Source organism: Gigantopelta aegis, chromosome 11 (genome assembly GCF_016097555.1).
Source record: "Gigantopelta aegis isolate Gae_Host chromosome 11, Gae_host_genome, whole genome shotgun sequence".
Taxonomy (NCBI): Eukaryota; Metazoa; Mollusca; class Gastropoda; order Neomphalida; family Peltospiridae; genus Gigantopelta; species Gigantopelta aegis.
In genome coordinates this window covers 1,304,889-1,322,372 of record NC_054709.1, presented here as the reverse complement: position 1 = coordinate 1,322,372, position 17,484 = coordinate 1,304,889, and the positions used below count along the sequence as shown (strand labels likewise).

At 39.8% G+C, this 17,484-nt stretch overlaps 1 protein-coding gene across 1 annotated transcript; it reads right to left on the bottom strand.

Annotated features, from left to right (window-relative positions):
- Positions 1-2,657: 2,657 nt before the first annotated feature.
- LOC121385252 (5-hydroxytryptamine receptor 4-like) lies at positions 2,658-17,212 on the bottom strand. The gene is made up of 2 exons (XM_041515853.1): positions 17,088-17,212; positions 2,658-4,611 (listed from the first exon to the last, which is right to left on the bottom strand). Exon 2 carries the CDS (start codon positions 4,064-4,066, stop codon positions 3,047-3,049), a length of 1,020 nt encoding a protein of 339 aa, XP_041371787.1. The 5' UTR covers positions 4,067-4,611; positions 17,088-17,212; the 3' UTR covers positions 2,658-3,046.
- Positions 17,213-17,484: the final 272 nt, after the last annotated feature.

The following is a 17,484-nucleotide window of genomic DNA, read 5'->3' as shown; positions in this document are numbered from 1 at the left end:
AACTACTGGCCACATGGCATCCATACCTGACTGGGTGTGTTTAGACGAGAGATCGACGACCGTCGCGAACAGGTATACTAAAAAAAAGTGCCCAAGGGGATGCAGTGCTTGCAATACGTGCACACGGCCCTCTAAAAAAGAATATCGCCACAGGCGAAAACAAAATTAAGAGCATGTTCCGTCACACGAAGGCATACGTCTCATGGTGGAAAGTGAATTGGACATCAATTGTGACTATGTCAAAAGCAAGAGGAAACAATACAAAAAAACAACAACAACAAAAAAACATGTCCCAAGATGCCATCGAAAGAAACATGAAGACATTGCAACAGAAGTTATTTAAAGTTACATACTCTCGCTTCCTCGCGTAAATGCATTACTTTGACAAAGGCTCCAACTCGAGAAACATTATACAGTCAGTGGATACCAGCAAAGATGTGAGACCACAGATTTGTTCTAAATTAAATCAGCATCGTTCCTTAATAAGCGATTATTTTGACATTATTTTTTAGGGCTATTCCTTTTAAAAGTCATAGGGTGGGGAGCGGAGGGACTGGATATTTTTGGACCCCCTACCTACACATTTTCCGTATTTTCTAATAATGGTGAAGATAGTAGAATCCCTCCCCACATTTAGAAAAATCTTCAGGCTTACCCACACTCAATGTAAAAAGAAACAGCCCTCATATCTTTTTAAACATATTTAATGTGCAACACTGAATAAGATCAAGAACTAAGACACAAGTAATGCCCATCAATATTGAACAAAATGTGGCAAGACATGTAATAGCTAGGTTATTTAGTCTTAGAATTATGAATAAGTAATTTCATGGGGCAGGAGGTAGCCAAGTGGTAAAGCACTCGCTTAATGCGCGGTTGATTTGGGATCGATCCCCGTCGGTGGGCCTATTGGGCTATTTCTCGTTCCAGCCAGTGCATCATGACTGGTATATCAAAGGCCGTGGTATGTGTTATCCTGCCTGTTGAATGGTGCATACAAAAGATCCCTTGCTACTAATGGATAAATATAGTGGGTTTCCTCTCTAAGACTATATGTCAAACTGACCAACTGTTTGACATTCAGCAGCCGATGATTAATAAATCAATGTGCTCTAGTGGTGTTGTTAAACAAAACAAAACTTTAAGTACTTTCATTTTAACTCGAGGAAATGTTATATGGTGTTTTCTTTATAACATTAATAGTCTCAACAAGGTGATATTTCAATATACAGAATACACACAAACGTTTTATTCAGTGGTATATACTTTAATTTTAAATAATTTCAGGTGTATATTTAAGACTAAACTGTCGAAATCCTTTTAGTATAACATCTTTATCTTCTGCATTTGTCATTGCAGCACTTGAGGAGGAGAGGCAAAGTGCGAGGCCAGCAGTCATGGAGACATAGTCCGAATCCGAAAAAGATGATGAAAAAGACTGATATTCGATAATAAATGTTACAACTGTGTTTTTGTTATTCTTAATTATGTAACTATATAACACGGTATCACAATGTTGGCACAACGTTGGTACACAGTTGGTGCAACATGGAATTACAAACATTGAGCCAATATTGGCCCAACGGACAAAATGACCATGTGCCAACATTGGCAGTCTAAGTTGGGCCAACGGTACGGTTTTCGTTGGGCCAACGTTGGGCCAACGATGGTGTGCTGTTTGGGCTGATTGCCGTCCGTATTAGGACTAAAATGGAAGTACACCACAGTCTCTTTTTTAATCATACACTGATTGAATTTTATTTAATTTCACACGTCATCTCTTTTTGCTATACCTTTTTTTCCCACGTTGATACAAACAAACATAATATATATCAGTGGCGGATCCAGAAAATCCATTGGGGGAATGACATGAGGTGGAACACCATGGGAACTTTTTGAGGACGGTTTGGAGGGGTATCGTAAAAAAAATAAAAATTAATATGTCATAAAATTATAACTGTCGCAAAAGCTAGGGACCCACCCCACCCCGTAGAACCGCCTCTTTATATAAAAAAACATGTTTTGTAAACTAAAAACAAACTATTTATGTCTATAAAGATGGACTGTATTTTCTTAGTCACTGTGTGTTTCAGTGCTAGACCTATCCTTAGTGATGTCACGCCACTGTCGCTCTGCTAGTTAAGGAGTCTACCGCTGTTCTATAATAGTGGCGTTGCATGCGATAGTAACATTTCCCCATAAGGTATTTCAGAAGTTGCGAAATGTAGTACATTTAAAGCAGTCAGGCATGTGCACCCGCACTCCTGTCCCGAGTCAGAACCCCGATCCTATCGGAGACTGGACTCGGGATAGGTGTGGTATATGGACACGTTAAACCAGTTACTAAGCTAAGATATAAAGACTGGTGATACCATCAATATTTCTACGATTTGCCCGCGATTCCAAAAAAAATTTGGTTGCAGCTAGGTCGTAACCTGGTCGCAGGCCCGGTGTGATTGGGGCTTTAATTAACTATGTCAGTCTATCGTCATGATCGTGCCTTCCTCCCCATCTCTGTCTCTCTCAGTCGTCTCTGTCTCTCCCTTCCCCTCCCCTCTCCCTCCATCACTGTCTGTCTGTCTTTCTTTGTGTCTATTCCTGTCGTTATTAAAGCAGCAAAGTATGCTAAAAATGTAATATATGAATCGTGACACAGGTTTCGTAAAATCAGTACGCCTCGCACGCGAGTGTAATCATTTCTTTATTATAGATATTATTTTATATCATTCCTTTTGTGAATAACCAGGACAGTGTCAAAACGTTCTTTAAAAAGACGATGACAAAATGGTACCATTGAATGCGCACATAATTCACACACACACACACACACACACACACACACACACACACACACACACACACACAAATAATACAGACAATACTCAAACATAGCACACAGTACACACACACAAATAATAAACACTATACTCAAACACAACACACAATACACACCGACATATAGACAATATATACACATATACGTATGCATACACATGATTACACATATACGCGCACGCACGGATACGCACGCACACACACTTTTGCGTCATCTAAATGTGGAATCTTGCAGTGACATAGTTACAGAAGTCTCAGTTTCTATTTTGCTGCGGTATTTGTTACAGCCGAGCACTCTGCAGATGCTGACCCTGAAGGTGCTGTTGAAGAAGGAGAAGAGGAATGGGTTCATGGCGGAGTTTATGTAGCCGAGCCACTGTGCCACCAGCCACGCCACGTACGGAATCCTGTAGCCGATGAACGGGTCGATGACGTTGAGGAGGAAGAAAGGCGACCAACAGATGGAAAAGCACGCCATCACGATCACAAGGGTGGTGGCGGCTTTCGTCTTTTTCCTCAGCTTTCCAAGAGTCATCTTCGATATCTGCTCCATCTGGGACTGCGCGATCCGGTAGATCCTCCAGTAGCAGACAGTCATGGTGGTCACCGGGATGTAGAAGGCCACGATGGAACAGATCACGGCGAACTCCGGGTTCACGAGGAACACGCACACGCCCTCTGGCGGCACCAGGCAAGCGATGAAGTGCTCGATGCCGATGGTGTTCCACTTGTTCATGATGGGCAGGAAGGAGATGAAGATGGGAAGCACCCAGCAAGCGACGATAATCTGGCAGGTGAGCCGCTTCCCCACGTGTTGCAGCAGGTACGGGTGGCAGATGGCGAGGTAGCGGTCCAGACACAGGCACAACAGGTGCAGGATGGACACCGTGCACAGCATCACGTCCGCGCTCGTCGACAGCAGACAGACGAGTTCGCCCAGACGCCACTCCTTGTTGCTCGCCTGCTGGTAGATCCCGAACGGCATCACGAGCAGCGATACGCCGATGTCGGCGGTTGCAAGCGACGCCACGAAGACGTTAGTACGTGTATGCAGCCGCCGGTTCTGCACGATGGCGAGGATGAGCACGACGTTGCCTAGGAACGTGACGGCTAGCAAGATCCCAAGCACGGCCGCTATCGCCATCCGGGTCGTGTGGTTGTAGACGGGCGGAGGCCCCGCCGAGCTGGCTAGAATCGCGTCACAGTAAGATGACGTAGAGTTGTTAGACATACGCTGTGCAAATCAATAGTGATCTCCCCCGAATTCGATTTCGACTACTCCAGTTATTGACATCGTTACCGACTGAGCAGGTGTTCGAATCTTTTATACATGTATAACAGCATTTACACATTATCACATCAATGTCAGCCTTTTTTTTTTTTTTTTTTTTTTTTTTTTTTTAGTCTTTTGGGTTTTTTTTTTTGGGGGGGGGGGGGGGGTTGTTTGGGTTTTTTTGGTTGTTTCGTCTTCTTTTATTTCGTTTCGGTGTTTTTTGGGTTGTTTTTTTTTTGGTGTTTTTTTTACAATCTCAAAATCTAAAGAAAAGTATGCAATCTCCAAATCAATTGTAAACAAAGCTATGCACGTCACATGACTTCGACTGCTTTCCTTCCACGGCTTAAATTACGACGACCGTTCTCTAGCTCATTTTTAAAGTGTGTCGTTTCGCGGCTGCGGCGAGCTGTATTCTGCGTGAAGGAAATGTCGACGAATATTGCATTATTTGTCGCTTTTCGTCTGTAGACTGACAACGAACGTCCCGCGTCGTATCCCGGCTGCAAATAAACAAGAGAATACAACAATCTGTTCAAGTTGGATTAGCTGCACGGTCAGCTCACTTAATCATAAAGGCTGGCATCGGGCATATAAGCCCGGTAGGTAGTGGGCAGTAGCGTAGGAGGCAATTAAAAGTTGGTACCAAACAAACTCTGACCACGAGTTTTTAAATATTCACTTCAGCTTACATCTTCATGTAAATGTCGTCCAATCTTTCTTTGTCACTGCCGATGTATAAAATAGACATGGCAATTGAACAGTCGTTATTTAAATTACTTTTTTCTTCAAAACTGTGCTTGAATCTTAGTTTGTTTTGTTTAACGAAACCACTAGAGCACATTGATTAATTATTCAACGGTTATTGGATGTCAAACAAGTATTGGCAGAGCAAAAAACAAAAACAAAAACAAAAAAACAACAATATACAATTTTATACAGAACAATAATATAAATGTACATTAATTACATTGACATCACAATTAATAAATGTTATGTACTAATTTATTGTTACTACAGGTGTAAAATGCAAACAAATCGAAATTACTTCCATCTCAAATACAGGGAAAGAAAGAAGAAAGAAGTGTTTTATTTAACGACGCACTCAACACATTTTATTTACGGTTATATGGCGTCAGACATATGGTTAAGGACCACACAGATTTTGAGAGGAAACCCGCTGTCGCCACTACATGGGCTACTCTTCCGATTGGCAGCAAGGGATCTTTTATTTGCGCTTCCCACAGGCAGGATAGCACAAACCATGGCCTTTGTTGAACCAGTTATGGATCACTGGTCGGTGCAAGTGGTTTACACCTACCCATTGAGCCTTGCGGAGCACTCACTCAGGGTTTGGAGTCGGTATCTGGATTAAAAATCCCATGCCTCGACTGGGATCCGAACCCAGTACCTACCAGCCTGTAGACCGATGGCCTGCCACGACGCCACCGAGGCCGGTTAAATACAGGGCTAGCTCTTGAGTCCTCTAGCGTTATTCTATTACGTGTAAGGATATTTAACAGAATGACGCCAAAGAACACGCGAGCTAATACAGGGGGTGCATGTTGCGATCGCCCGGTCGCCCCAGGCAAGTGAAAACAACGTCGGGCAAGTCAAAGCCATTTGTGAGTCTTCCAACTGGCGACTGGAATTTAGTGTATTCGTTACAGCGAATTATTTCGGAATGCCCAAATTGTAATGTTTGTAAAACAACCAAAACGTTAGTTTTGATAATGATTTAATTGGTTCTCCGATATGTACAATATGCAGCCAAACCAATACGTGGGGAAATTTGAGGGTCAACCAGTCTATTAAAATAAAAAGTATTTCCTCTACAAGTATGCAGCTACATTTGGGAGTGCTCGACTGGGCAATTAACCGTTGAATAATTAATTCAGTGGGAACTATTATTAAGATCAACCAATCGAGCAAAATTTAATCAAAAGCCGATATGGTTGTTGAAAATAGCTCCACCGTTGTTTTTAGTGCCTGGCATAAATTGCGTTCAACAATTCTGCGTCTGCAAGTGCAGGGCGAGTTGCTTCCCTCGATTTAAAAAATTTAAAATGGCGGGGAATGTTTTGAGGGTTGTCGTTGGAAGATTTATTTTGTTAATAATGAACGCGAGTACGTCAATCGGGATTTAGTGAGTACGCGCTAGGTTACACATTTTTGGTTTGGGTGTCCACTTGTTACACTATTTCGATTGAGAAACAGTTGAAACATTGTGCCATAAGTTTTGAATACCAGCTATGTATAGGGTAATGTGACCATTTCGGACATAGGATGAACCACACTTTCTATGTCCGTTAGGACTAGCACGTCTAATTTGTAAAATAATGATAATAAAAAAATAATGAAATCAAATTTTAAACAACGCGATACCACATGTTGTTAATGATTTTATTGTGCATTTCGCCGTGTTGTTGGGGAGCTTTTTTCGGTGTATGCAACGAAGGAAGGAAATGCGTTATGTAACGACGCACTCAACACAATAATGTACGGTTATATGGCGTCGGACATATGATTACGGATCACACAGATATTGGGAGAGGAAACCCACTATCGCCATTTCATGGGCTACTCTTTTCGTTTAGCAGCAAGCGATATTTTATACGCACCATCCCACAGACAGGATAGCACATAGCACGGCCTTTGATATACTAGTAACCAGTCGTAGTGCATTGGATGGGACGAGAAATAGCCTAATGGGCACACCGGCGATGATCGATCCTATACCGACCGCGCACCAAGCGAGCACTTCACCACTGGGCTACGTGCCGCCCACTGTATGCAACGACTGCGCAACAATACGAACATTTGGCTTTCGAACATCGTTGAACTGTGCATGGAGGAAGGGATACAGACTTATTTTTATTTATATGGAGTAGAACGGGGAAAAAATATAAGACATCTCTTACCCACCCCACCCGAGCTCCGCATGTTCCTATTTTCTATCTACACTGTGTGTGTGTGTGTGTGTGTGTGTGTGTGTGTGTGTGTGTGTGTGTTATAGATAGTAAAATTTTGAAAACTAGATGTCCTGAAATTTCGTACATTCTACAAGTAAAATTAATCTCTGCCTTAAGATTTAGTAACCCCCGTAGCCCCCTCCCCGCTCCGCCGTGCCTGCAACTTGAACCATATATTTACATAATTGCAAATAATAGTGCATAATTCTGGAATATTATTGCGTGTAAGGAATACAAAAAAAAAAAAAATCAGTTAGCTAAGAAAAATGTGATCCCTGTGTTATTATTGTATAATTAAATCAGTTCTAAAAGCATTGTATGTAGAGCTCTTGATAAGGAAATGATAATGTGTTATTATAATATTGTATAATGTAAATCAGTCTAAAAGCATTGTATGTAGAGCTCTTGATAAGGAAATGATAATGTGTTATTATAATATTGTATAATGTAAATCAGTCTAAAAGCATTGTATGTAGAGCTCTTGATAAGGAAATGATATTGTATTATTATTGTATAATGTAAATCAGTCTAAAAGCATTGTATGTAGAGCTCTTGATAAGGAAATGATAATGTGTTATTATAATATTGTGTAATGTAAATCAGTCTAAAATGTGTTATTATAATATTGTATAATGTAAATCAGTCTAAAAGCATTGTATGTAGAGCTCTTGATAAGGAAATGATAATGTGTTATTATAATATTGTATAATGTAAATCAGTCTAAAAGCATTGTATGTAGAGCTCTTGATAAGGAAATGATAATGTGTTATTATAATATTGTATAATGTAAATCAGTCTAAAAGCATTGTATGTAGAGCTCTTGATAAGGAAATGATAATGTGTTATTATAATATTGTATAATGTAAATCAGTCTAAAAGCATTGTATGTAGAGCTCTTGATAAGGAAATGATATTGTATTATTATTGTATAATGTAAATCAGTCTAAAAGCATTGTATGTAGAGCTCTTGATAAGGAAACGATATTGTATTATGATTGTATAATATAAATCAGTTCTAAAATCATTATATGTAGAGCATCTGATAAGGAAATGATATTGTATTATTATTGTATAATGTAAATCAGTCTAAAAGCATTGTATGTAGAGCTCTTGATAAGGAAATGATATTGTATTATGATTGTATAATATAAATCAGTTCTAAAATCATTATATGTAGAGCACCTGATAAGGAAATGATATTTGTCTTCGACTTCCAGGGGGCAGTAGAGGCAATATAGTCTGGTCGTTGAAAGCGAAAAAGTGGCCGAACCCGGAGAAACATGGTATATAAATAATTTTGGTATCATTACAAACGCTGTGTTTTGTACAACATCATATGCAAAATACACTCAAATCAGCTTTTGGGAATTTGTTTTTCAAGTGTTTATAGCTTGAGAAAATTTAGGAAATATAAACAAAAATATCCGAAGTGACGTTATGTGTGACGTCATTGAACCAGTGCGCGGCGATTGAAAATACAATGGTATCTAAGTGTTTCGAATACGTCACAGAACACCAGCGTGTCGTTACAGCGAAACCGTAATAAATATAGTTTATATAGCTGCAAATTAATCACATTTTTTTCATGTAGGCCTATTATACCGTTTAAAGAGTGTTTTAGAAATATTATTCTCAGCTTCTCAGAATCCTTGAACCCAATACAGTACAATACAGTACAATACAGTACGATACAATACAATACAATACAATAATACAATACAAACAGTACAATACAATACCATACCATACAATACCATACCATACCATACCATACCATACAATACTCAGGGCTGGTCATATCCTAAAATTTGCAATTGCCCACCGGTCAAGTAACTCTCAAATTTCACTTGCCCACAAAATTAACCAGTCCCAAAACGTAAGCAGTTTAAATCATGTAATTGTATATATGTCAAACAATTTCACATCATACACAGCACTTTTATTTTTATTTGCGAATATAATTTTTTTTATAAAAAAGAGAAACTATTCTTTATTGCAATCACTGTATAAGTACACTGGTTGAGGGGACCGATTCCCATTTTAAAAAGAGAGCAAACATATGAACTAGTTATAACAGTCAACAACAGTTTTAATACACATATCTGCATCCATATGCCACACAGACATAAATATTATACATACATGCATACATTACGCAAGCACATTCACGTACACACACATTTACATTCATACACACGTGCACACGCTCGCACGCACACGCGGACTCATAAGACACACATTCTCTGTGACATATTTCTCACAAATCAGGCCCAAATCTAGAATTGAAATTATTTAATATAGCCCTTTTTAATAATTAAAACAATATACTTGAATTTTCTTCCTTGGAATATGACTATGTGTGTATTTTAAGCATTTTTGGTTATTGTAATTAAATACAGATATACATATCTACTCCTTTTCTCGCCCAATTGCCAAACTGAAACAACGTTTGAAATGGCACGTAAATGTATCGACAATGTACTAGTACTCCTTTCAAACATTTGCATATTTCCAGACGTGGACTTAGGAAGGGGTCCAAACCCCCACTCCTTATTTTTGGTGAAGAAGGCCTAACTACAAAACTCAGTCCCTTAAAACTGATTGTTATATATCAACAGATTGAAATGCACAGATCAAATCAAAATAATTAGTATATTTTTGTAAACTTAGTAGGCCTGTTATAATCAGGCACGGATGCAGGATTTCTGAAGGGGGGGGGGGGGGGGGGTCCAAATGTGATATTTATATTATGTAAGCATTTAGAACACTTAATATAATCACGTTTCCCCTTAAAGGTTATGGTCGGTTTTCAAAGGGGGGGGGGGGGGGTGTTCCGGACTCCTGGAGACCCACCCCCTGGATCCGCTACTGTATAACATTAATATTACAATCTGTTCATAGTGGGAACACAGCATATTTGATGGATAAAACATAGATTCTACTATAGTATTATTACAAATCACAATACAGGCTATGCAGTATTCTTCATTCAGCTAGAATATGGCAAGGTTTATGTTCACTGCATAAGCGACACAGTAAGAACACGCTAGCACAATATTATGCACATACATTTGTCGCTGTGTTCAGAATGGAAGTAAAGAAAGAAAGAAAGAAAGAAAGAAATATCTTCATTCAAGAGTATTCACCTACTGTGATACCCATGGGACGTTACAATTTAACAGCTATTTAAATAAACATCGTACTAAATTAGCAACTTGCCTGTTAAGAAAGTTTTAGTACATGGGCGAAGAAAAAAAAAAAAATATATATATATATATATAGTCCACATAGTTGCGTTGTATATGAGGGTATGAGCAGGTATGTCAACAGAAGATCGCGAGCACCCGAGTAGAATGAGTAAAACGTGTAGACATCGAGCAAAGAATCGTTTGATTAGCACACAGGACGTTCCCTGGTTCACCTACCGGGGTAAACTCACAAACAATGGATTGGACCCGAAGCAATGGTGTCTGAAATTTGGTACGGTACTAACGCCAATTGTAGACTCTTATTGCAAAATCGTGTAACATAGCTTGTTACCGGCCTCGGTGGCGTCGTGGTTAGCCATCGGTCTACAGGCTGGTAGGTAATGGGTTCGGATCCCAGTCGAGGCATGGGATTTTTAATCCAGATACCGACTCCAAACCCTGAGTGAGTGCTCCGCAAGGCTCAGTGGGTAGGTGTAAACCACTTGCACCGACCAGTGATCCATAACTGGTTCAACAAAGGCCATGGTTTGTGCTATCCTGCCTGTGGGAAGCGCAAATAAAAGATCCCTTGCTGCCTGTCGTAAAAAGAATAGCCTATGTGGCGACAGCGGGTTTCCTCTCCAAATCTGTGTGGTCCTTAACCATATGTCTGACGCCATATAACCGTAAATAAAATGTGTTGAGTGCGTCGTTAAATAAAACATTTCTTTCTTTCTTTCATAGCTTGTTATTATACCATTCATGACATTAAACGTACAATCTTGGCTGTAAATTCAGTTGAAAAATAATGAGACTTCAACATATATAGATTTGGGGGCACAACTTAAAAAGGGATACCTATAGTATTCCAACGTACATCAACCAAACAAAGAACTCAGTTTCTTACTGGATGTACGGGGTGGGGGGTGGGGGGTGGGGGTGCCGAGGGCGAGGCACAACTTAAAAAAGGACACCTATAGCATTCCAAGTACATCAACCAGACAAAGAACTCAATTTCTTACTATGTGTGTGTGTGTGGGGGGGGGGGGGGGGGGGGGGGCACAACTTAAAAAGGGACACCTGTAGTATTCCAAAGTATCAGACAAAGAACTCAATTTCTTACTATGTGTGTGTGTGTGTGGGGGGGGGGGGGGGGCACAACTTAAAAAGGGACACCTGTAGTATTCCAAAGTATCAGACAAAGAACTCAATTTCTTACTGGATGTGGGCTAGCATGAATGTAATGTAGATGAGTTGTGTGGCGTTATAGAAGCAGCCTCATCTTATATAAAAGACAAAAATTCATTTCTTAATTTAAAGAAAATCTTGTGCCCAAATTTGCACATGTTAACATTCTCCCCCATAAACGCCTAGCCGACACATATTTGATACATGCATCTTTTCTCACTAAAACGAAATTAATTCATTATATGTTGATCCATTAAACATTGCTTTTTGTAACACTTCGAAGGTCAGGGAATGGATACTACCCTGAATCCACGCCTGGTAAAATAAGTTATTTTAAAACCATAAATAAGTTATTTTTTATATACTTTGAGGCATATATAAACGGATTATAACACTAAACGCCCGGTTTTTTAAGACTTGTGCTTAAGATTCCAATCCACATAAATTAAGTTTAGATCCGGCCTTGGAGGAGGGGGGGGGGGGGGGGGGGAGGCAGGCAACATTTTTATATATTTCCTGGATCCGCCAATGCGACCAGGTCATGCCGATCCACCTCACTGATGTCGAGTTGGACCTTAACAACATTGTCTCGCTCATATTTAGATACGATATTCCAGTTAACACATGTTCTGGGGCTCCATTTTGTGCCCGATCACCCCTTCCATAAACAATGTATTCGCCGCTGAAAATAAGCAGGGAAGCATAAAAAATGCAACTACATTTCTACATTTCTACATGGAATTAATTACTATCATGATTCTGACTAGTGTACTTATATAGCCTTTGTATTTATTGAAGGCGGCAATGTCCTCAATATCTACACAACTGCACTGGGATTGTACTATACTAGTATATGGCAAAATATTCAACCGCTTCTAAAAACAATTCCCCAAAGCCGATTTTGAATATGTTGTTCCACCAGAAAATACGCTTCAAATAATGACAAAATAATTTCTACACCTTCTTTTTTTTTTTTTTTTTTTTTTTTTTTTTTTTTTTTTTTGTTAAACCCTTCAACGACCAGACTAATATCTCACACTTGCAGGGACAAGTAGTTTCTTGTGTCTTCCCTTTTCAATCACAAATAAATGTGAACTCAAACGAAGCCTACTAAAAACTGTTTCTGCTGTTATAATCTTTGGTATGTAACAGGTAGGTCTGGACTACTCAAAAAAATTCTCTGAATGACACATAAGTGCGAATTCTGTTACCATAGTTTTTTAAGATATTTATTCAATGTGAGCTGCGTCGTAATATACTGCATAAAGTATTGCTCAATTAAATTATGATTTCATCTAAAGTGCACGAAGTCGGTAATTCTGGAGTTAAAGACAGGATAGGTGTGTAGTAATTTTCAGTAGGTTTGCAGCATTTATAACTTTCGCTAACCATCTCTCGTCAGTGATGTTGGAAGAAATTATGTCCATCAACATGCGGTGTAATAAATATACACCTGGAAATTAATTAGGCACCTAAATGATTTTGGAAAGTAACTTATATTTCGCAACGAACTGTGACAATTTAATTGACCCATTCCGTGTAAATTGCTAAATTTGTTTGTGGAGATGTAGAATGTCACATGATCACACGAAAGTTAAGACATAATTTTATCCTAATTTAATGTGTAATGTTACAAGGGAAATGAAATGCGTCAATTTGGGTGAAAATGTAGGTAAATTAACTATGGGACTGGCGCTAGTTTGAAATGATTTGCAAACGTGTTTTATGGCTGTCATTCTCGAACAAGGTACAGAGTGTCAGAAAATTTCAAAACTTCAGTATTTGGTGTAAGCCCGCACCGACAAGGATGACGGCTTCAATACGCCTTCTCATGCCCTGGATCAGATGTTGGATCTGACCTTATGGGATCGCCCGCCATACTCTTCGACCCAGAATGTTCCATAAGTTCTCAATCGGACTGAGGTCGGGGTTTCGTGCCGGCCAAGGAATGGCAATGATTGCACTTCGCTTAAAGAAATCCATTACTGCACGCGTTCGGTGGGGTCTAGCATTTTCATCCATAAACACTGGTCTCATGGCCAAATCATGGTTGACAAAGTGAGGGACGACAACGGTTTCCAGGATGTCTCTCTAATATCTTGGCCCATTAAGATTGCCTTGAACCAGATCCAATGCATCCCCACACCATCACAGAACCACCGCCAAATGGAATGGTTTCCTGGATGTTGTTGGCGGCATAGGCGATATTGGTTGCCTCCAGACACGAGTTCTTCCATCATTCATGTTCAGAAGAAAGTGGCTTTCATCGGACCAATGAATCTTTCTCCAGGATGCAAGACACCATACGAAACGTGCTGCTTTGTGTGCTGGTGTTAGAAGGGGACGTTCGATAGGCCTTCTGGCTCGGTACCCAGTGGTCTTCAGCCGATTCCTTACGGTCCTTGTTGACATGGCCCTGTTGGGAATCCAGTTCTCTCTCAAGATCTTGCTGCTGGAAAAGGGAAAATGTCGAACAAGTCTTAACAACGCCCTGTCTTCTCGTGAAGATGTTTTACGAGGTTGTTCTGGACGGTTCCTGTCCTTGACGTCATTGATTTGTTGGTGTTTTCGTACGAGTCGACTAATTACAGTATGATTCCGACCCAACTGACGCCCAATTTTCATGCATGGCAATTCCGCATTATTCATTCCAATAATCTGCCTCCTAGTGACGATGGACAGCTTTCGGCGAACAATTAGATGCTTATTAAGCACAAAGGTAAATTATTTTCCGAAAACAAGCATACAACTTAACTGAACAAAAACTTCTGCACATGCTATTTGTGCAGGTTCTTGAATGGCAAGGACAACGAAAACGACAGTATGGAGCGTGGAAAGGGACATGATTTTTACAGTATTAATACTGCCTGGCTACCACCCATAATAATAATTTGGTGACAATATAAATTGGGTGGTGCTTAATTAACTTCCAGGATACTATACTCGTTCCCGAAAGATATTTATTTTACAACTGTGTGCTTTTCATATCGTGATGTACGACTGAAACGACTCGTGGTATAAGCGTGGTACCATCATCATCATCATTATTACCAGAGGCGGATCTAGGGGGGTTGGGGCCTGCCCTCCCCCCCCCCTAAATTTTGCGACAGTTATAATTTTATTATATATTAATTTAAAAAAAATTTTACGATCCCCTCTAAACCTCCCCCAAAGTTCCATTGGCATTCCACCTCATGTCAATCCCCCCCCCCCTTCCCCCTGCCCCAAATGATTTTCTCGTCCGCACGGTAGATCAAAAGGGTACTAAGGGGTTTCTCCAATGCTATGCCATAAACTTTTTATACATTACGATTTATATATAATATTTTTTATTCAGTATTAATGGGGCGGGCTAGAGCCTCCCGCTCCCCCGCTTCGCCGTACCTGATATATGATGTAACCAGTATATGTACTTATGTTTTCCAATGTATGCCATTAAATTTTATACGATTTATATATGAAATAAATTATTTGAAATGGGAAAGAAATAGATTTGTGTGCGTGTGTGCCCCTTCACACACACACCCCCCCCCCCCCCCCCCCCCAACACACACGTGTTTTGGGCACCTTCCTATGCCACTGCCACGTAATTATTTAAGTAAGTTAGTAATTATTTCATTTAATCCAACACATTTCTACACGGCTCGCCAGGAGCGCTTGGCTCGTAGTCTAATGGAACTTTTCCGGCGGACCCACTGGGGTTTTCCCGTTCCAACACGCATGTATTGGTCTTCAGAAATTATGCATCGTATAATATGCATTTACCATTTTGTCATGATGAACTTAACTTGTAGAATGCAGAAAATTGCAATTCGAAACATTGTGGTTTCCAAATTCCCCTAAAACCCTAGCCTACTTCTTCCAACTTCAGCCGTGCCCCATACTGATTAGTGTGGTTAAAATATAATATCGCCAAATAGTGCCATCCAAACTTCTGCTAAAGTTCTGCTTCAAAATACCCGACCGGCCTCGGTAGCGTCGTGGTTAGGCCATCGGTCTACAGGCTGGTAGGTACTGGGTTCGGATCCCAGTCGACGCATGGGATTTTTAATCCAGATACCGACTCCAAACCCTGAGTGAGAGCTCCGCAAGGCTCAGTGGGTAGGTGTAAACCACTTGCACCGACCAGTGATCCATAACTGGTTCAACAAAGGCCATGGTTTTTGCTATCCTGGCTATGGGAAGCGAAGCGCAAATAAAAGATTCCTTGCTGTTAATCGGAAAGAGTAGCCCATATAGTGGCGACAGCGGGTTTCCTCTCAAAATCTGTGTGGTCCTTAACCATATGTCTGACGCCATATAACCGTAAATAAAATGTGTTGAGTGCGTCGTTAAATAAAACATTTCTTTCTTTTTTCTCTCCAAAATACCCGAGAATGCTACGCCCTCGATCAATATACCCGTCACTCAACGGCCGCAATAACCGTGGTCTAACTAGACGAATCTCTCGGAAAAGGATGAGGTAACTATAACATATATATATATATATATATATATATATATATATATATATATATATATATATATGTATACATACATAGGGATGGGCATTACAGACCTTACCAATAATAGGCCTATTAATGTTTCGCTTCTTACACACGGGCGTAGAAAGATGCCAAAAAGGGGGAAGGGGGGGGGGGGGGGACACGTGTATACATATACATGTGTATGTGTGTATATATATATATATATATATATATATATATATATATATATAAATGTATAAATATATTTTTTTAAACATCGCTGCTGCTAGAAAGTGTGTGGGGGGGGGGCACACGCCCCTCCCCCAACCCACCCCGCATCCAACGCCAGTGCTACGGGTCTGGAATTGGACTCCCTACGCTATCTGAATTGTTGTAGGCCTACTGAAGTCCGAACCAAATTGAATGAATGAATGTTTAACGACACCCCAGCACCGAGCACGAACCAAATTGTGTAAGACTACAATAAATCACTCTCCTACCTTTAATTACCGTTACATTTCCCCCAAATTTGGTCCAGACACTAGTTGTGAAAAAACCATTACAGTGACACAGATTCCACATATGAGACTGTAACGATGTCATCAGTATCGACTTCGTTGAGATAGCACAGGGCAAAATACATGCAGTTTTCTGCCGTCTGCCATTTTGTTTTTTTTATGGAATACTCTTCAAGAGAGGTGAAAGCCTCCAAAGTAAGTGACATAATTAATATAAAATCAATGATCTCTAGTGGTATCATTAAAGAAAAAGAAAAATAACAATAAAATTAATATGATGTCATCACGTTTGCTTTTATATCATAACATGTTATGACGTTGTTAGATTAAGTCATATCCTTTCACCCCTCTTGCCTTGGAGAATATTCCATAAAGAGTCAAAATAGCAGCCGGCACAAAATTACATGGTTTTTGCCCTATGCGATCTCAGCGAAGTCGATATAGGTGACATGGTTATCATCTAGTATGTGGAATCTGTGCCATTGTAATGGGTTTTTTTCAAGATTTCTGTGTGGACAAAATGTGGGTAAAATCTAACGAAAATAAAGGTAGGAGAGCAATTTTTTGTAGTTGTTAACATTTTGGTTCGGACTTCAGGTAATTTCTTATGTTTACAGGTTGTTGCCAGTAATTGCAAATTCACTTACTTTATTTCTAAACTGCAATGAACTTGATCATGGGTATTGTGTCCACTGAAATCAACGAAATTTTCACGTTATATCATGGCGTACGTATGACGTCAAATACTGACGTCATCATTTAGGCGATAACGATGGCCCGGTTAAATGTCTAGGTTCTAATAGACCAAATCAATTCCTATTGCCGATAATGTTAACGTTTACTAATAAAACTGATATAAGCAGCGTATCAACACACCCAGGAAATACAGCAATAAAAAGTGTTTATTAATTAATGTTTTTAATAGCAACCGTCATTTTTGCTGAAAATTGCAGTTCCATTTTTTGGGGTACCCCGCATTAGTTTCAACCTCTGGTATATACTGCATAACAACTGTATAACAAATAAAAGTGTATTTATTTATTG

Coding starts and splice junctions, on each gene's coding strand:
- LOC121385252 (XM_041515853.1), bottom strand. CDS start 4,066: ATGTCTAACAACTCTACGTCATCTTACTGTGACGCGATTCTAGCCAGC.